The sequence below is a fragment of the Physcomitrium patens genome, chromosome 2 (assembly GCF_059467195.1).
Source record: "Physcomitrium patens ecotype Gransden chromosome 2, ASM5946719v1, whole genome shotgun sequence".
Lineage (NCBI taxonomy): Eukaryota > Viridiplantae > Streptophyta > Bryopsida > Funariales > Funariaceae > Physcomitrium > Physcomitrium patens.
Window position 1 is genome coordinate 11,259,129 of NC_143411.1, and position 21,938 is coordinate 11,281,066.

General features: G+C 32.0%; 1 protein-coding gene across 7 annotated transcripts; it reads right to left on the bottom strand.

The window, feature by feature from the left end:
* Window positions 1–310: 310 nt before the first annotated feature.
* On the bottom strand, window positions 311–7,557 carry LOC112278728 (uncharacterized). Of its 7 annotated transcripts, none has more exons than XM_073539729.2 (10): window positions 6,725–7,137; window positions 6,377–6,537; window positions 3,828–5,801; window positions 3,368–3,457; window positions 2,860–2,955; window positions 2,405–2,464; window positions 2,072–2,176; window positions 1,825–1,923; window positions 1,236–1,670; window positions 311–1,035 (listed from the first exon to the last, which is right to left on the bottom strand). In XM_073539729.2, the coding sequence occupies exons 3-10, from the start codon at window positions 5,419–5,421 to the stop codon at window positions 584–586; spliced, it is 2,931 nt and encodes a 976-aa protein (XP_073395830.1). In that variant the 5' UTR covers window positions 5,422–5,801; window positions 6,377–6,537; window positions 6,725–7,137; the 3' UTR covers window positions 311–583. The 7 variants fall into 7 exon arrangements, with proteins under 7 accessions (XP_073395830.1, XP_024368173.1, XP_090102536.1 ...); XM_024512405.3 differs by having other exon boundaries at window positions 6,358–6,537; XM_090246410.1 differs by lacking the exons at window positions 6,377–6,537; window positions 6,725–7,137 and adding an exon at window positions 7,326–7,557.
* Between the last annotated feature and the right edge of the window lie 14,381 nt (window positions 7,558–21,938).

The window sequence follows — 21,938 nt, forward strand, 5'->3', positions numbered from 1 at the left end:
CTAGTTTTGAGAAGGGCGACCATCATTTAAATACTTTAGAGAAATAAAAAAAAATAACACGGTAAGTTGAAAAAACAGAATCCAGATTCAATTCCTGTTTTCGCCTAGTTTTTCAAACCAACACCAGTGATGGGGACCAAAAGAATTGTCAACCTTAAATAATGCCTACCAATCTTCACCGATTGAAAAGACCACTCAACCCCAAACAGGAGTTTTGAAAAAAAGTGAAAGATCTAAGGGAGTTGTACGAAACCTCCATTGCATAGACCGGGGATGACACTGCCACTTCACTTACGCATATGGGCCAGTATGTGACAAAACCCACTTGTATTGACAGCAGTGGCTCTGACATCAGTGACTGTCTGTGACATCAATGACTCTAATGTACAGTGGCTGCCTGATTGTCAACTACCCATTACTTACATTGGGTCATCAGCTTATTAAAAATCGGTCTGGTCAGCTACCCTGGTAGGAACGCTACGTGGTGCCTGAGTGCTAACCCGCAATCCGAAAAATGAAATATCACTGGTGAAATTTTTTTCCTCGACTTCCGAGGAGTCACCACTTCAAGCAGAAGGCGCCTTCATGTTTGAGGAGCATTCTGACTACTGGATGCATGGACGTGCTCCCCTGGAGCACATATTTGCTTCACATCCACTTCATCCATGGGAACAGGGGCCACTACCTGGAGAGGTTGCGCTGATAGTGCACCTTTCGCATCGTTCCATGAATGCGCAGTGCACCCTGGAAGGCATGGTGGTATAGGTGGTTGGCCATCCAGTCTCTGCATTGTAAACTTGTAGACTTTGAAGCCATTCATACCAGTACTATACTCATACTGAGTGATCACATATAAGCCATCGTATGTATAACCCAGGAGGGAAGTGCTTTTGTTGGTTAAGTCAGAATGCCCTCGAATAACTCGGACAGGCAACTTTCGGTCATGATTTGTAGCTAATGCCAGGTTGCCTTTGGTCAACTTTTGATCACAAACAAAAGGAGCACCTTGATTGCGTTTCAGACGACCTCCTTGTCCTACATGTTGAACTCCAATTAATGTCAGAAATTTCTGCAAATATTGAAGGTTCAAAGGAAAACCTCTTTAGCTAACACATGGCCATGATAAATACTCAAAAATCCAACAAAAATAAAAACCGAAATGTGACGATCTTCAGTAGCAAAAGCATGGAACTTCTCTCATGACGTATCTTGATATATGGGAGTTGGATGTTTACCTGTATAGAGAATTGTGTCGCCATTGTCTACATCATCAACATAACCTGCCTTGGGCATTAGTACTATGGCCGTGGCAGTAATGGTATTATCAGGAAAAGTATAACCGTAGTCGATTCCCACATTTGGCAAGCGATGCAACCCTACGACAGCCATCTGATGTCGATATGTAAATTTGTCGCCTACTTCGACACCTGGAAGGTCGCCCACAAGCACGCCTGGGTTCACATCTTCCTTATTCTTCTTTAATTCATTGTAAGCCACGATATCTGGTCGACATTCCAGTCCCCTTGAGTATCCCTCTTTTACAGATTCATTTGTAGTCGATTCCCTCCGAGATAACTGCTCTGCTCGATCCTGTTTAGCTTTGATGATATAATTATGGTACTGCTGTAATGCACGCGCAACCTCAAATCTGGGGGTGCTGACAGTAGTATCTGTATGATAATGAACTAGTGGTTATTAGAGAAGATGTCTTCAGAAATCAAATAGGTACCACTTTGAATAGTGGGCCAATCAAGAAAAATAATAATGATAAAATTGTGAACATCAACTTCAAGCCTCAGGAAAGCTTCAAGGAAATGGCCGCACCGTAGTTTTGTTTCACCAAAGCAAGTTGATTGTGGACTGGGTAATTCTGGGGTCCAAGGCTGCCGCTATGATACAAATTGGGTTCAACTTTGTTAGCACCTGTGTGACATACAAATTAACCAACTAAGTCTCACATGTAAAAGATGGTACTACGAAGAGATAAAAATGAAGAACAATATTTAGAGCTACATTTCATTGATGTACTATGTCGGAATATACAGCAACGTTCTCATATGGTAGTGCAAACCTATTGATAAATCTGCACTATTCGGGGGGCATGCTTGACTTTGCCGTGAGTTATGTTTTTCATTTATGCCATTGATATTCTGTAAAATATTTGTGCAACCATCCCCTGAAAGAACGGAAAGCAAGTGCAGTTAGTAAATGTTCAAGGCAAACTAAGTGTCCAATAGCGATTCTCTTCTAATGCTTTCAAGTTGCGACTGAGCGATTTGGCTAATGTTAGCAGCATGAAGATCGTGACTCTGATGAACTCGGAATTACAAGAGAAGTTGGTAACAAATGTTTACAAACACTTACTATCTCGAGAGTGTATATTCACAAGACCTCATTGATTTACCTGAAGTCATCTGTGCCGTGTGCATGCTAAATGGCCCTAAACTTATCCTATTCGCAGAACCTGTAACAAAATCAGCAACGTGTTACAGTTTTTAAGATTCCAGATGTTTATTCTCTTGGAGACGCACAGATTCGACAGATAAAAGACGCACTACACTCAATACCTGTGTAATGAACCCTAGACTCTGTGAAATGTATAACTTGCAAATTGAAACAGAACATGAAATGACTTACCCAAGTAAAGCTTGCAAACCTTAAAAAACCCAACTAAACTCTTTACGAATCACAGGTAATAAAACACCTTCTCGAAAAACAAACTTTGAAAAAGTAATCGCACAACATACAAGATCCACATCTTGTAATGACAACAGAAGGGACAGAGAGAAGCAATGAATAACGAAGTGTTGACTGCAAATCAGAGAAGACACTATAAATCCGAAGCAGAAAAAAGCTTACCGCTACAATAAGGCACAACTGCAGTACTGGTTGGAGGGCCCCCACCGTGGCTCGACCTGACTTGCTCTCCAGAAGACGCGCCATCCCGTACATGACCTAACAACATGGAACAAATGATCTCAACATCAGGTTGACTTGAGGACAGAAGAGCACCAACGATATTTGACACGTACAGATTCACTTTGTTGGCAGAAATTTACCACATAATGGAGCAGAAACCACACTCTAAATGACTCAAGAGCACACAAGTTACATTACAAAAAGACGATTGGGATATGGAGAGGAAAAAATTTTAAAACGTAAAATGTCCTATGCTAGACAAGAGATACCAACCATATTCTCTGGATGGACTAAATCTGAGACAAGTAATCGCTTTGCCAATACTCTTCCCAAGTTCAAACACGAAAAAAGCCATCAAGATGTGAAAAAGTAGATCTTGAAATCAAATCAAACATGAAATTTTCTAAGACTTAAATCATAAAATTTATGCTAGAAATGATCAACTCACAAGCTTGTTCAAACGTACTTGAAACACGTGGAACAGCTTGATCAGCTTGAACTTGGCTGTCCCTTACCATGCCTGATGGCTGAATATTCCCTGCAAGAAGACAACGACAAACGTAGTAAATTAGAGAAACGAAAACAGGGTTAAACTTAAAACAGAAGCTAACCAACGTTATGTTAAATGGATAAAATGAATTCATCTGCCAACATTGTGGTGCTAGATTGTCCTTAATGTGGTCCTTTGAAAGATTCCATGGATTATCTTAAGTGGATCCATTCTAAATTAGTTCTAATTCCGAATCCGCATTTCCAATAATGAAAAAATCTGACTAAAAAATATACCGTTGTTAAGGCCAATGCTCACAAGCTGTTCCAAAAAATTCTGAAGACATGTCGCAGGCATGATGTTAATGAGGATATTTAGTAGAATCTTTAGCTGGGCAAGCCAAAATACACGTCATTACCAGCAGTTGCTAAGTCCGGTGTATTATTGGTTGGTGGAAACTGTAGAGCTATGCCCAACGTTGGCTTCCCACCCTGTACTGTATTTTGAAGCATGGTCCCCGCTTGTTTAGCATGAAGAATCGCTTGTGTACCAAGAGTTTGAAAGCCATCGCAGTGCAAACTATCCGATATTGGTCGCCGTGCAGGAGGAACACTCTGATCCGATGGAACGCCCAGGTTGTGTTCATAGCCAGGGGATGGAGTTCCAGTAGGCGGAGGTACAACCGATGACTTAATGTCTCGAACAGAAACATCGTCTAAGGTTTGAGGCGCACTGGGTAAAGTATGCTGAAAGCCTCCAGATGTAGTTATTGAAGATAAAACAGGGCGTTCGCCTACATTATCCCCTGCATCGCGATCCGGCACCTGTCTTGTGCTTCTAACTTCTAATTTCACGGTGCTTCCCAACTGAGAGCTCCTCTCCAATGGACTTGAGTTACCAGTCTCAAACTTCACGGGGCTTCCCAACTGAGGGCTCCTCTCCAATGGACTTGAGTTTCCAGGCTCAAACTTCACGGTGCTTCCCAACTGAGAACTCCTCTCCAATTGACTTGAGTTTCCAGGCTCAAACTTCACGGCGCTTCCCAACTGAGAGCCCCTCTCCAACTGACATGAGCTTCCGGGCTCAGACTTCACAGCACTTCTCCACTGGATGCTCTTATCTGGTTCGTCAATTATGTGCAAGTCATCATCATCGTCACTGTCGGAGTCCAGCATCACGACATCTGGAGGAGGCTCTACCTTTCTACTTGCTTTATGAGCTCCTTGCACATCAGCTTCAACATCGGCCGAAGTATTTTTCACTTCATTTTCATTTTTAATAGTATTCAATATTAATGCATCACCAAAAGATTCCCTCCACAATTCAGAACCAGCTTCATTCTCACCTTCATCGAAATCCTCGGAATCGTCGGCTGATAAATCGTTCAAAAGATCAGAAAGATCTGTACGAGTCTGAGTACCGATAGATTCAGAAATGTTCGCTAAAGCTGAAGCTTGTTTGCTACCCTCATTTAAACCATCTGCCACCATATTTTGGCATGAACCATTGTCCATTTCCCGATCCTTTAAAAGTGAACTTTGATTTGTGCGTTCAATGTGTGCATCTATGACAGACGTTAACTGTTGATTAGGGTTCACTTCCATAGGTTCTACAGATGAGTTGGCCTTCTTATCAACGACAACATGCCCACCATCTCCAGTTCCCACGTCCATATTCTGATCATCATTGTACTGATCGCCGTTCCCACCAAGAATAGAATGCTGTTTGAGACGGTCTGCAATATCTCTAAGAGGTCCAGCAAGATTCCTAACGTCATCACTTAATGACTTCTGGGAGGATCTTGCACCACTCTCTAGTTTAACGCGCTTGACAACTAGAGCCTCCTCTAAACCCTGGTGGGTTCTCTTCAGAGAGGTCAATCCAGCACTAGAATTCCTAGCGTGAAGAGAACCTGCCACCCGATTGTTACTTAGACCCTCCGATACAGAACTGGATACGATACGTGGGTCCACAGGAAGGTCAACGGACAGCTCCACCTTAGCCTCTTTCATAGTGTTTGTTGAAGTGATTGAGTCGTAATGTATCTCATGTAAGGAACCGTGTGCATGCTGCACACATTCTGACAAAAGTGTGTCACAAACATCCCCGCCCTTGCCTTCAGCAATAGGAGCACCCTACGCAGTTACGTGAACATATCCGTCAATACATGGCTGAATATTTTTCGAGTTCCGAGTTCCGAGTTTCGAACGCCGGAAAACAAAATTAGCCTCCAAAAGCGAGCCACAGTGCGATCCGAATGTATCCCGAGCACGCAGACAGGACAAGGTACTTTTCAATTTCCGAACCATACAGCTCTGATGCATAAAATCACTCAGCTAAGGGATGCTCCGCGCAAAAATTGTGAAGAAATAAGTTTCAGCATCTTTTATATCTGTAGACAAGCAAGCAGTTCGTTAGACTGAGTATGCCGAAATAATTCACTGTCCATGCATTCCTACTCTTCCAAATTCTATCCGCAACAGAACGTTGATGAAGGAAACTGTTAAACAGCGAGTAACAACAATCGCCCAAACTAACTCTTTGTAAAGTGGTTACACAGTAGATTTTTAAAAACTTGAAGAGTGTGGTCAGATAATCGTCTATCAGGAAGCACAGAAAGTTAGGCTAGTTTGATTTGAGCATTACTGACCTCGTGCAGAATCCTAAGACTCCTAACCAAACAACAAATCATTATATGATTGCTTTTCAAACTCGCAGAATGCCACAAATTCGATGCGCACTTGCGTATTCACAATGGAAGTAATCAAAACGAACTAGCTTCAACCAACTAAGTAGCGTCAATGACCGACCTAGCTTCTGCATTAGAGGAGTCAGTGGCACACAATAACTGATTTCCTTTGCTTTGGCATCAACCAAAAGAAAAAAAAGAAAAAAAGAAAAACCCGAAGCTCAAAATAGGAGCACGTTACTCAAACATAACAAACGACCTGGAGAAGGCAAGATGACCTCCAAACCGCGCGAAATGCATCCAGTAAATGCAAGAGAAGTGAGACATTACGCTCCAAATCCTCAGCTCTCTGCAAACCCTAGAGCCTCGCAAACCAAGTAGCGACCTCTCCTACCAAATTAAACACGGCATCGAGGGGATAGTTCAAAAACCCCAGCACCTACAAAACAAAAACAAAAAAATACAAATACAAAGACAAATCCACCAATAGAACCAAAGGTTGAGGCGATGAGGAAAACAACTGCACCACGTACAGAGACTTCCAGTACGAGTTCGAAACCCTAGAATAACAAACCACCCGCACGACCTCCTTCGACATCAAAAAAAATGATCCACAAACTACGCACCTCCATCTCTCCAAAAGTCACGCCTCATGGGAAAAAGGCGAAGGTCGAGTCCATCACATGCTTCGGTTTCTACCCGCCGTAATGCAACCACTCACGCCAACCACGTCTAACGGAATCGCCGGCACAGCACATTACCACGACACTCTGCACCAAGAAGGCAAGCATTGCGAGAAAATTCGCTTGAAAGACACAGAAGAAGAAGAGAAGACAAGGAGGGAAAACTCAGAGGTTGCAATCAATCTGTGCGAGGGAGAAAGAGAAGGGAGGGCAAGAATTCCGCAGCAGAGCATTCATTAATGGAAGGCAGCGGCGAAGAAGAAGGCAGATAGGCAATCTCTTCCTTGGCTCAGAAACCAGGGCTTGTAAGCAAACCCAGCAAGCAAGCACGAAAGCCAAGCCAAACTCTGCTTCTCTCTCTAGTTAGTCTTCGTTGTTGGAATCAGGGTCCGTTCTCTGCTAAGCCCCTTTTTCCCCCTAAATTACTGCCACTTCACCCACCCTTTCCTTTCCTTCCTTTTTGTTTTCCCTCCCCACCCACATTTATACAACCACCACCCTAAACTCTAATGTTCTTTTATTGGTTGGTTGTTTGAAATAGTACCTTTGTCTTTTTTGAGGCGGATGTTTACTTTGATTTTACACAAGATGACAAAGTCATGGTAATGTCAAGGACAAGAACTTGATAAAAACAAATAAATAAGTGAGACTTTTCTCAAAGAAAGATGACAAAATAGAAATAACTAAATATATATATATATTAAGAAAGAAATTGGAATGGCTATTGCCAAAAGACAATAAAACTAGAAACCCTTGAAACTAGACTAGAAGCAAGAAAGGAGTTGACAAGAGTGAAGAGGGCTTCATTCTTGTCTCTATATATACTATCTAACTAGGGGCTACGTGGCGATGTTCTATAGGACCTCCAATATGTGTTGACTTTGTAGGACACATGCCTTGTCTTACAAGGCAAGTTTTTTTTATGTGTGGACCACATAGTTAGCTTGGTCTTCAAGCTAATAACATGTGTGGCATATGGCCAACTTGTTGACCACGTTTTTAATCCAAAAAGTCAATTAAAAGCACTTATAAAGTCAAAGCAGCGTCTATAAAGCTTCTAGGAAGCTTCTATGGAAGATATTATAGAATTAACTTATTTTTACTCACTTTTATTTACTTCTACCTATTTATACCTGTAATTACTAGCTTACATGCATATGTCTCTGGCATTACCCCCCTTTCTAGGAACGAGTTCCACGAGGAGCGATCATCATATGTTGAAGAAATCTATGATGCGACGAATTGTATTCGCCACATACTTTGATCTTTGTTCTCTTCGAAGATGATTGATAGGGCCTCTCAACCATCGGTAGTGTCCCATACTAGGGCAGGAAGACCACCCAGTTATTTGATCATTGTTGAGGCCTTCATAATTTCCTTCAAATAAAACATTTGGAACACCGTCAAGAGTTGTTCCTACCTATAATAAAATCACCAAACATTGAGAGTCCCTTCCAAGGTCATAATACCAAACGCATTGTACCTTGCCATCTATTCGAGAAAGAATATGTCGTTCTTGAGGATCTTCATTTCAATTACGTCATCTTGAAGGTTGTGACAATCGTAATGTCTCATTTGACAAGTCAGCAAATAAAGGCTTTTGAGTCAAATCCACTAGTTGTTGGCTCTCCATCTCTTCAGCATCATAACTACAAAGAAGCTACAAACAAGGATTAAAAGTAGAATGTTATCTTGCCTAGATCTTGTTTCTTTTATAAGAAAGGTTTTCATCTTGATTTTGATAGATGTCGTCAATAAAAAGCCTCCATCGACTTTCTAGCATTTGCAAGATTCATTACTGGCTCCCATGTGCATTTATTAATATCATATCCATGCCAATGGACAAGTTATTTCAATTTATTTTGGCGCCACCTTGAATCTAAGACTTCTTCTACTTCGAACTCTTCATTATTGTCCACTTCTATAAGATGAGGTAGAGCTTGTCTTTTTCTTGGTATGTCCATTGTCTTATATGGTTCAAGAAGAGACATTCAGAATATTAGATGGATTTTCATTGATTCCAATAAGTATAAACGCTATGCAACTCGATTGATTTGTGTAGAAATAGAAAATGGTCCAAACCTTCAATAGCCCAACTTGTCACAAGGATGAGTGGTCTTAATATTGCAATGAAGTATCCATACCTTGTCACCTATGTGGAATGGTGGTTATTCCTTTCAATAGACATCCGCATTGATCTTTTGTTGTTCTTGAGCTTCTTTTAACTATGCCTTCATTGTTGCATATAGCTCTAACAAATGAATTGCCAAATCTTTTGGCGTAGGATTATGAACTTTTAAAAAGTCAAAAGTATCAACTCATGGATCATAACCATAATTGGTAAAGAAAGATATTTATTTTGTAGAAAAATGTATCGTGTTATTGTAATCAAATTTTGCCAATGGCAAAAAAGTTGTCCAATCATCGTGTTGGTAGTTGATGGTACATCTTCAAAACTACTCCAAAACTTGATTAACACACTCCGTTTGTCCATCAGTTTGAGGATGGAATGTCGAAGATAGTTTTATATCCATTTTTAGAATCTTGAGAAGAGTCCGCCAAAATCTTGATACAAAGTAGGTTTCTTAATTTGATATAATATCCTTGGATAATCCATGATAGCGATAGATATTGTCAAGAAAGAGCTTAGTTATTTCTTCACTTGTGATGAATTTTGTACATGGTACAAAATGTGCCATCTTGGTAAAACAATCTACTATTATGAATATAGAGTCATAAAAACCTGAGATTGGAAGATTCGTGATGAAATCCATAGAAATAGAAGACCATGGTTGTTTTGGAATGCATAATGGCTAAAATAGTCTATAATGTCGATGACGAGGAGTTTTTGATCTTGAGCAAATATCACAAGATTGTACAAAATCTTTGAGTGCTTTCCACATTTGGGACCACCAAAAATCCGTAGATATTAGTTTTAAAGTTTTATTGTACCCAAAAAGTCTTGTTGTTGAAAAGTCATGACAAACTTGAAGAACACGTAATTAAGCTTCACTTTCTAGAATATATAGGCGTTTCTTGAAATACAATAGATTAAGGTTGAATTCAAACTTGGAAGTATGATGAGACTTTGAAGGATTTTCCTTAATATCACGAATAAGAAGATCAGAAGACATACTTGATTGAACTTGCTTAATGAAAATTGAATCAACAGTTAATATTGATTTCATTGCTCGAAGATGAAGATGCTTTGGCTTCAAGAGAATTATCCGTTGTTGATCGAAAGCAACATCTCTTTCCTTTGATGCAAGGTAAGATCGTCTAGAGAATGCACCTGACAAACCTTATTGTTTTTCTAGCCGATAAATGATCTTGAATTTGAATCTTGACAAAGACATACTCCAACGGGCTTGGCGACGATTCAAAACATGTGTTGACATAAAATATTCAAAGTTCTTGTGATCCATATATATGGTAACTAGAATTAGAACACCTTTTAGATAATGGTGCTATTCTTGAAACGAATCCATGATTGCAAGAAGTTCTTTGTGGTAGATCTTGTAGCTGATCTCGGTTGCTGAAATTTTTTTGGAATAAAAAGCTATAGGATGAAGTTTATCATTTGTTTCCATTTGTGATAATACGGCATTCAAAGCAAAGTCTGATGTGTCTGTTTCCATAAAAAATGGTTTAGAAAAATTGACGCGATATAAGTTTGGTGCAAAAACAAAGATTGTATTCAAAGCTTGAAATGCTACTTTTGCTTCTTGATTCTATTGAAGTTTTTCTTTACAAGTCAAACGTGTAAGTTGAGTCGCAACTTGAGAGAAGTCTTTCATGAAGATCTGATAGTAGTAGGCAAATCCCAAAAAGCATTGGACATCTCTTACCATCTTTCAGATCTTTCAATCCATAATAGTTTGAACTTTCTTAGGATCCATCATAAGTCTATCATTTGAAATGATGTATCCTAAGAAGTCGACTTGAGTAGTGTGAAATACATACTTTTCTATCTTGGCATAGAGTCCTGCATCTCTTAATTTTTGTAAGACATGACGAACATGAAGTTCATGTTCTTCTTTGTTCTTAAAATAGATTAAGATATTGTGTAAGAAATAGATGACAAAATCATCTAAAAACTCCCAAAAGACATCATTCATTAGATGTTGGAAGGCTGCTGGTGCATTTGTAAGTCCAAAAGGCATGACGTTGTATTCAAAATGTCCATACCTTGTTCGAAACACAGTCTTCTATTCATCTCCTTCTTTGATGCATACCAAATTGTATGCTCCTTGGAGATCTATTTTTTTATAGATCTTGGCTTGATTCAACTCATCAAAGAGTTCATATATCAAAAGTAGTGGGTACCTATTCTTGATGGTGATTTTGTTGAGTCCTTGATAATTGACACACATCCACAATGATCCATCTTTTTTCTTCACAAATAAAATAGGAACTCCTACTAGAGATTTGAAATGGCGTATGAAGTTCTTGGCAAGATTTTCTTTAATATACTCCTTGAGTTCAGTCAACTCATTTTGTGATAAACTATAGATTGGTCCAAATGGGGATTGTGCTCCTTCTTGAAGGTTAATTGAGCAGTCATAGGAACAATGTTCCGGAAGAGTATCCGCATTCTTCTTCTCAAATACATCTTGAAAATCTTGATATTGGCTTGGAATGCCACTTGGAGTCTTTCCACCAATAAAAATAGGTGCGATATAAATGATACAAGGTGATCCTTGTTTTGCGGTGTCGTGTTGTAACACAACTATATATTGAAAGATGATAATATAGATCTTATTATAGAAGAGCCAAGTTAAAAGAAAAGGTAGAAAAATATGGATAAAAGATAGGAAGATAGTAAAACTTTTAGTAGTAATGTTGCCCTTTTAAAAAAAAATAGCTTCTACTTACTTTATAGGACCAAAAATAAGGAAAAATGATATAGACATCTTTAAGAAGAAGTTAAGAGTAAATTCTAATAAAAATTATTTAAAAAAAACTAGATGTTGATACCCAGAGAGGGCCAGTTATGAACCAAGATCGAAATCAGACCTTGAGGCACAAAACCGAGTCTCAACAATGACTCCGGAACTTTTTAGTAGATCGAAGAATGGAGTTTGATAGAAGATTGGATAGGGTTTCTATGGGCATTAATTTTAGATGATTTAAAGTTGTTATAACTTTGTAAGAGCTTTGCAAAGTCAAAGTTTGTTTCAGATGACTTAGGTTTTATGAAATAAAATAGGATTTACCTTTTGGGTGATTTCAAGAGTTTTGTAATAGATCTATAAGTGAAATTTTGTAGATTTATGGTTATAGTTGTGCTTAATATGTGTTGTGAATTTGAACTCGATGTAATAGTTGAATTGAGGAATATTGAGGTTTAAGTGAGTCAAGGTCTCAAAAAGTAGAATTTTAGGTCCAGTGGGGGTTTTTAAGATTTCTTGCAATCTACTAATTGAATTGGAGTGAAACTTACATGAAAGGATATTAGACTTATTTTTCTATGTGTATGAGAATTTTGAAATCAATCGAATGGTGCAAAAGAGAGATATTGGCTCTGGAAGATTGGCATCAAGATTAGAGAAGGAGGCCAGCCAATACCCAAGCACATTTTTGAGGGTATCGTCAATTTGATAACTCCGATCCTTTTAAAAAAAAATTAGCTTGTTTTCAACTTATTATTTTAGAAGTATGCAAAATTTGAGTTAAGATTGATAGTTTATTCATTAGTTATTGAGGTTTAAATCTATTGTAGGAATTACTAGGGTTTGGTTTAGGGTTTAAGATTTGGATTAGGATTTTATTTACGGTTTAGGGTTTGGTTAGGATTTGGTTTAGGATTTAAGATTTGATTTAGGGTTTAAGATTTGGTTAGGGTTTTATTTAAGGTTTAGGATTTGGTTTAGGGTTTGGTTAGGATTTGGTTTAGGATTTTGTTGGGATTTAGTTTAAAGTTTTTTTAGGATTTGATTTAGGGTTTAGGATTTTATTAGGATTTAAGATTCAATTAGTTTTGGCCTAAAGTTTGAATGAAGTTTAATAGGATTTTAACTAGAATTAAACTAAGATTGAATTGAAATGTATTTGAGTGATATTTGTGATCCTTCTAATATTTCTTTAAAAATTTTCATTGTTTGTTTGAAATTTCTTTGAGGTTTTTTTGAATTTGATTAAGCTTGCTTACCATTATTATAGTCTAATTAGAGCATTGTTAGTATTCTATTAGAATTAGGAGTTTATTATTGCAATTTCCATTCTTCCTTCCACAGCCAGGTGCTTAGAGCATTCTCAAGCAAGACTTCACGTATTATGACAGCGGCATGCAAGAAAGCTCTTGTACCTACAAATATAGGATTAATTATATTAGACTTATGACTTTCTATTTGATTAACTATGCTCTTAGTTGTACTTTCAAAAAAATCAAGACTACAAGAAGTCCAATCTATTTTAGGATTATATTTTTTTAGCCATGATAAACCTAAGATGATTGGATTAGAAGGAGATCTAATGATATTAAATAATACAAAGCTACTATGACCATTAGTTGCTACTTCTATAGGAAGGGTTTCATGGGTAACATCTCCTGAAGACAATGGATGTCCATCTATGACTTCTACATGAACAGGTTTAGTTCTTCATTAAAAGTATACTATGTCTTTTAGCAAATTCTTCATCTAAGAAACATGTTGAGGCTCCTGAATCTAACAAGGCATAGGCTTTGTGATGTTTAGGTCTTAAAATAATATTTATCGTAAAACAAGAAGAGGGTTTTGAGGAAAAAATAGGACCTTCACTAAGTGTTGTACAAGGCTCCAACCGAACGGTCCCTATTATAGCTAGACAAACTCGTTTTCTGACATACTATCTTCTTTAATAACCGTAGTCCTCATTTTATGGTTATGTTGCTTCTTTGGATAATGTTGAGCAGTGTGCTTAGATTCTCCATAATATAAGCACAATCCTTCCTAACAAGGACGAGTCTTTCCTTGCTCAATAAGAGGTTTGAAACGTACCATATCAATTTATATATCCTCTACTTCTAAATGTATGTGTTGAAGAGATATTGGTGTTGCTCTTAAATTATAGTAATATTGAGGTCTTCTTGTACAGTTCTCAAATCGAAATTTAAAAAGACTATTATCGCACTTCATAGCAAAGTCAATTGTTTGATTCAATGTTTGAGGATCGGATAAGTTGAGCATTAATTTTTTTACCTCATATTGTAATCCATAGAGAAATTGGCTAACAAGTGCAGCATCATCTCACTTGATATCAGTTACAAGTTATTAAAATTGTGAAGCATATAATGTTACTGAACAATTGTCTTGTCGCAAAATACAGATCTTGTTGGTTGCAACATGAATTGTAACACATTCTCCATATATTGATCAAACCTCTGCCAAAAAAGCCTCTAGATTATCTAATATTGGATCTTGTTGTTCAAGAAAAGATGAAAACTATGATAATACTGAATCAAAAAGAAGCGTATCAATAAATCTAACTTGTGATCTTGGAGTTGGATAGCTTTGGGGTTGAAGTTCAATCACAAGTTGTACTTAATTAATAAAAACTCTAAACTTTGATCTAATGCCATCAAACTTCTTTGGTAGGACAATTCTTGGTTCTTTAATAGTGGAAGGATTTTCTACTATAGGAGAAAGGACATGATTTGGTGCAGATGTTGAAGCAGCTCTAATCATTTCTATATCTTCACTTCCTACCAATCTTTTTGCTCCTTGTGGTGGTAAAGTGAGTTGATGCATTGCAAGCATTAACTCGCTCAATTGTTCTTGCATTTGTGCCATTGTACTCTTCATTTCAACAAGTTCTACCATGATAATACTTAAAAAAGAGAAGATATCTAATATCGCTCAAGACAAATAAAAGAAAAGACTTAAGAACAAAAAAAATACTAAAAATAATATCTGTTAAGAAGAGTGTAATCTACAACTTCTAATACGCTTATGTCTTATTAAGAAAAAATGGTAATCTATTCTTAATCAAGATTAAATAAAGCTCTGATATTGTAAGTATACTCTTGTCAATCTGTCAAGGATAAAAACTTGATAAAAATAAATAAACAAGTGAGACTTTTCTCAAAGAAAGATGACAAAATAGAAATAATTAAATATATATATTAAGAAAGAAACTAGAATGGCTATTGCCAAAAGACAAGAAAACTAGAAACCCTTGAAACTAGACTAGAAGCAAGAAAGGAGTTGACAAGAGTGAAGAGGGCTTCATTCTTGTCTCTATATATACTATCTAACTAGGGGCTATATGGCGATGTTCTATAGGACCTCCAATATGTATTAACTTTATAAGACACATGCCTTGACTTACAAGGCAAGTTATTTTATGTGTGGACCACATAGTTAGCTTGGTCTTCAAGCTAATAACATATGTGGTACATGTCTAACTTTTTGACCACGTTTCTAATCCAAAAAGTCAATTAAAGGCACCTATAAAGTCAAAACAATGTCTATAAAGCTTCTAGGAAGCTTCTATAGAAGATATTATAGAATTAATTTATTTTTATCTAATTTTACTTACTTTTACCTATTTATATATGTAATTACTCGCTTACATGCATATGTCCATGACAAGTAACTAAGATTTCACATAAACTTGAGCTTGAATGTTTTTATATAAGTGAAACATGACCATACTATCTCAAAAAAATCCAAGATCCTTCTAATTCACAACAACATAAAGCCTCATTACAAAATAGGATAAAATAGACCAAAATAAAACTAAATCAAACTAAAAAAAATAGGACATAAAAGACAAAATTGAGCAAATAGAAATAGAACAAAACAAAAGTAAACAAAAATATGCAAAACCAAATTTTATTAAGAAAAAGGATCTAAAACCATACTTGACCAGATGCCTCAAAAAAACCTAGTTATTTTTATTTATACCTTGTTCTACCATCCTTGACTTTCTAAAATGTTCTTACATAGTCGATCCCATCCAAATAACCACTTTAAACTCTTTTTCTAGAAGATTCCATATTGAACCCCACCTAAATAACCATCCTAAATTCTTTCTAAAATATTCCATGGTGGATCCTACCTAGTCCACTAACCTAATATCAATTCTAAAAACTTCTAAAATTCTAATTATCTGTACAATTATCTTATCTATACCCTATTATATTAAGAAGAATTAAAAGTTGCATGGAATTTATATAGTGACGTTTTTAGATTTTAGATTTAAAAGGTGTTTACAATGAAGAAAATGGATTGAGTTTGTTTGATTTATTATTTTAGATTTTGAAATGCAAGATTTTAGAAGAAAACTTAGTTGCATACAAGAGAATTTTGTTTTTGAAGAAAAGAGTTTTAAAGATTGAATGGCCAAGTTGCTAACATCATGTCATGGACATACATATTGATATTAATATTTACGTAGATATGAAGAGTTGACTAATAGCATGTAAATTTCATAATATCTTATGAAAAAACTTTATAGAAGCTATATGGACATATTTTTGGCTTTCTAAGTATTTATAGGTGATTAGTAGGTTAAAAACTTTGCCTTAAGTTATTCTAAAAAGTATATTAATGTCAAGAATTCAATATAATGTAATTATTTGGTATATTAATGTCAAGAATTTATTATTTGAATATATTAATATCAAGAATTCATTATTTGGTATATTAATGTCAAGAATGTATTATTTGAATTCTTAACATTAATATATTCTTAACATTAATATACTTAAGTTATTCTTAAATATATTCTTGACATTAATATACTTAAGTTATTCTAAAAAGCTTCTTAAAGAAGTTTCCTTGGAAGACTTGTAAACCAAGTTATAAAAAAATATCTATTCAAAAACTTTTTATCAAGACTAAATTCTTATGTTTTTTATCAAAAGTTCTAAGAAGTTATTAGAATACTCTAAAAACATCTTAAAATGATGATAGAAATTTTTGAAAATAACAAAAAATTATCATTTGTGGCATCAAATATATATATATATATATATATATATATATATATATATATGTTAAAAATATCTACTTTTTTAAAAAAAATAATTAAAATATTAAATTATCATTATAAAATATCTTTTTAAAATAAAAGAATTTTAAATATAATTTATAAAAAATATTAATTACAGTTTATAAATTTTATTAGTAAAAATTAAAAATATTAATAATTTAATAATTAAAATAACTTAAAAATAAAATCAGAAGTGAATCAATAATAATCAATATAACTATAGATATTAATATTTAAATCTATTTAGAGTCATTTATTTTAATTTTTAATCTTTTATATTATATTAATGGATTTTTATAAGATTAGTTTTAGAAGAATAGAAGTCAATGTGTATCTAAAATTTAAAATTTCTTCTTATAGAAGTCAACAAAAAGTTATTCTTACAAGGATGAGATATGAAATTAAGATTAAAGTCATTCTCAATCTTCTCAAATCTTTTCTTAAATTGTATTTTTTTCTTTTAGGACTTTGGCCCTTTTTTTTATTATATATATATATATATATATATATATATATGTGTGTGTGTGTGTGTAAATATATATATATATATATATATATATATATATATGTGTGTGTGTGTGTGTAAATATATATATATATATATATATATATATATGTGTGTAAATGTATTAAAGATTTATCTCTTTTCATAATTATTTTTATGCATTAAATAATATACATTTATTAATCAAATATCATAAAAAATAAAAAAAATTTAGATTGTTTTTAGATCTTAGAATTTTTTAAAATAAAATTAAAATATTTATCTTTTAAAAAAATAATAAAAAATTTCAAATATTGTATCTTATTTATTTATAATATATATATATACATATTTAATTTAATAAATTATAAAAAATATTATTTTTTATGAATTATGAAAAAACTATTCATAAATTTAAATATAAATTAAGTATCAAAATTAAATCTTTTATATGTAATTTTTTTTATCTTCAAAAAAATTTGAATTTTTAAAAAAATCTATGAGAAAAAAAATTGTAATTATAATAAAGATTTTTATATTAGCATGATATTTGAAGAAAGAAAATGAGAAATTTATGGCTCATAAAAATAAATTTAAAAAATTAAAAAATTAAAAAATGATATTTTCATTTAATAGTCAATTCATGACATCTACAAAGGTTTTTAGATTCATTGTGTTGAAAAAAACTATCATAATGTTGGATAAATTTAATAGATAAAGGTTTAGATTTTGAAGGTTTGTGAAAAATAATTGAACATAAAATAAGTGAAACTTTATGGAAACTTCTTTAATGGCACTAAGATCTTTGAATTCTTTTAGATATGATGCATGATTATTAAAACTTATCATACAAGTTTTGTACTTTTAGGAATACATATTAGAAGCAACCTACAACTTCCATACATTAGCCATAAGCCTTTCAGTCCATGAAAAAGTTCCACAAAGCCTTCTTGATATTGAAAAAATACAACAAGCAAGACACAAGTTTGTAGTAATTATGAAGACTATACACAAGTAAAATGTGGGATGAATTGGCTTTCTCTACCAACATTCTTTTATTTATAGGTAGTGGAACATGCCTTAATAGACAACTTCCATTACTTCACTTTCTCATCTATTAGTAAATATACTTAAAATATCTTTTACCACCTCATATACAATAAAAATATTTTTGTTGGCATATACTTTATATTTTTATATACTAAAAGAATATACCAAAATATTTGTTGGTATTTTATATAATATAAGGATATTCCTTAGAATATTCTTTATATTCTTACCTATCATTTGGATATTCCCTAATAGATTCTTTATCTTCTTGATCTTGTTTCTTGGCCTTCTAGCTTATCTATACGGTGGCCCTTCTACATTCCAAGAGTCAATTCTTTAACCATAAGCAACTTATATAAAGTAATATCTTTTAGATAGCAACTTATTTTTTAATATTAATATATTATTAATTATTTTAAAATATAATAGTTAATATACAGAAGCAATATTAGAATTATTTTTAGTTTTTTCAAAGTTTTTTATATATTTCAGTTTTATTTCAAATCTTTGTAATTCTTTTATATTTTTTAAAAAATACATTATATTTCATTTGTTTATTTATTTAATATTTTCTTGTAATTTATTATTAATATTTAATAATATTAAAATAAATTATTTGTTTAGAATTTTGACTAGATTGACAATCTTCACAATTTTAGTCAAAGATTCTAAAAGAAAATATTTGATTTTTTTTATTACATCATTCAAAGTGTCTATATACACACACATACACACACACACACACACACACATATATATATATATATATATATATATATAATCCATTTATTTTAAGCTTTGAAAAAAAATTCTTTGATTTTTTGTTTTTTTATATTAGTAATTTATAAAATTTAAACATAATTTATAAAAATAATTTAAAATATATTAAATATCATATATAAATTTACATATGATATTTAATATATTAAATTTATATATGATATTAAAATAATTTAAACTATATTAAATATCCAAAAAAAATTATTTATTTATTTTTACATCGCATAAAATAATACAATTACTATTACAGTGTAAGCTTGTGGTTTTTATAATAGATAAATCAACATAAATTAGAATTTTTGATTCATACATAAAATATCTTATCAAATTTAATCAAAAATTTAATTAATAAATATTTAATTATATAATTATTTATTAATTTAAAAATTATTTAGAACAGTTTATTTAAATAAAAATATTTGATTTAAAAAAAATAATCATGTCAATTTTACTTGCGTGTATAAGATGAAATCAAAGAGTTTTTTATAGAAACATCTTTATTAGTTAATAATTTGGATTATATACAATATTTAATCATATAATTTATACATTACATTAATGATATAATATTTTAGTTTAATACTGTGTCTTATTATAAATATATGATTTTTTTAATATTTTAATATTTACAAATTGATACTTTATTCAATGATGTAAATATTTTTAATGGTTTTTAATATGTTGGCATAAGCTTAATCATCTCTATTATAAGAATTTTATATGAAGTTAATAAATAATTTTATAAATTTGAAATTCAACTAAAACATTATTAGTTAATTTTTTTTTAATTAAACTGAATTTAATATTAAAAAAAATATATTGAAAAAATAAATTTTAATTATTTAGAAGTTATTAATAATTGTGTATGTAAAGATTTACAAATTATTATACAACTAATTGTTTTATAAAACTAGTGATGAAACTTTTTTAATTTTAGTTTTGAGATAATTAAATATTTATAGTAATATGATGTATTTTTTTAATTTTTTTAATTTTAGCATAATATTTTTTACCTACAAAAAAATATTTATTTTAATAAAGATCAATCATTAAACAAAATATCATAAAAAATTGTGTCTTTAAGTGTAGACATTTGTTTTTTAATAATTAATTCAAAGACACAAAGCTTATGCAAATTTTTGTGAGAGTTAAAAGTGTTGTATGTAAACAATGAGATAGTATCATGGACATCTATATTGACATTAGTAATTAGAATGATAAGAGGAGTTAGGTAGAAATATATACAAGTATGTTAATTTAATAATAGCTTCCTGCACAACTTCTTAGAAGCTCTCTAAATGCAGATTTGACTTTACAAGTATTTGTAGGTAATTGATAGGTTGAAAACTTGGCCAACAAGTTGCTCACATGTTGCATGCATTGACCACTTGTAGTACGAATTGGCCACATGGTGTCTACGTTGGAATTTGTTTTTAAAAATAAGACATGTGTCTTGCAAGTTGGACATGTGTTGAATGACTTATAAAACATTGACATGTAACTCTTTAGTTAGATAGTATATATAAAGGCAATAGTGATACCTTCTTCACCCATGTTAATTTTTTTCTTTTTGTCTTTTTTTTTTTTTTTTTTTTTTTTTTTAGGTTTAATTTCATTTTTTTGGCAATAGTTATTTTACTTCCTTCTTGAATATTTTATTTATTTATTTATATTATTTATTTTTATATATAACTTGTTATGTTTATTTATATTTCTCAAGTTCTTATCATTTACAAATAGCCATACTTATATGAGGTATAAGCTATAACAAGATAGATATAATTTTTTTGATATTAGAATTAATATATAGGCTTTAATCATAGATACGTTTAAATAAGATTAGATGGGAGTCAATAGATTATTCAGTAATTAATATTAACACTTTACTTAATCTAATATTTTATTTTTTATACAATTACAACTTTTCTATATATCATTATATTTTAATTATGTAAATTATATATATATTCTATTAAATATATTATGTCAAATATATAATTTTAAAATTAAATTCATAGGCCTACATAAAATCTTAATCTTTTATTTGAATATATTTATTAATTTTAATTAATAGATTTTTAAATTTTCTTATTTTATTATTGATATACATATGATTAATTAGTTAACATTTATTTTAATGATACATCTATTAAATTTTAAATTATTTTATTTTAAATGTTAAAAGATATAATTACAGTACATATTCAATATTAGAAAATATAACAATATATTTTCCAAAATATATTTTATATTTTCTAAAATAAATTAAATATTAAATACCACATAATTTTTATATTTTATTGTTTCTTAATATATTTTTGATGTATTAAAGTCTCTTTACATACATAAATACACATAAAATATAAATTATTTACTACCAATTTTAGAAAAAATATTTTAAAAAATATTTTGCCTCAAAAGTGCACTTTTAAACTTCACAATATAAGTTTCTTATTTTATAGTAAACACAAGGTGATTTTATATGCAATAATTTTGGAAATAAATATAAAATACATATATATGTGTATGTATGTATCTATGTATGTATGTATATGTATATATGTGTGGCCTCTTAAATAAATACATACATACATATATACACATCAGTAAAAATATATAGCTAAATTTTTTTAAAATAAAAAAAATTTAAAAATAAAAAATAAAAATGCATTGGAAGTTAAGTAGAATTTTGTGCTGGCGACGATGATCTTTTTCATCATACTTTGTAATGTACAACCATACATCTATGTTAACAATATAAATAATTTATAAAAATAGAATCCGATGAACCTTTTTTTTTTTTTTTTGTAAATGTAATCTACAATATCCTGTATAAGTCTACATAACATCTCTAAGATTTCACCT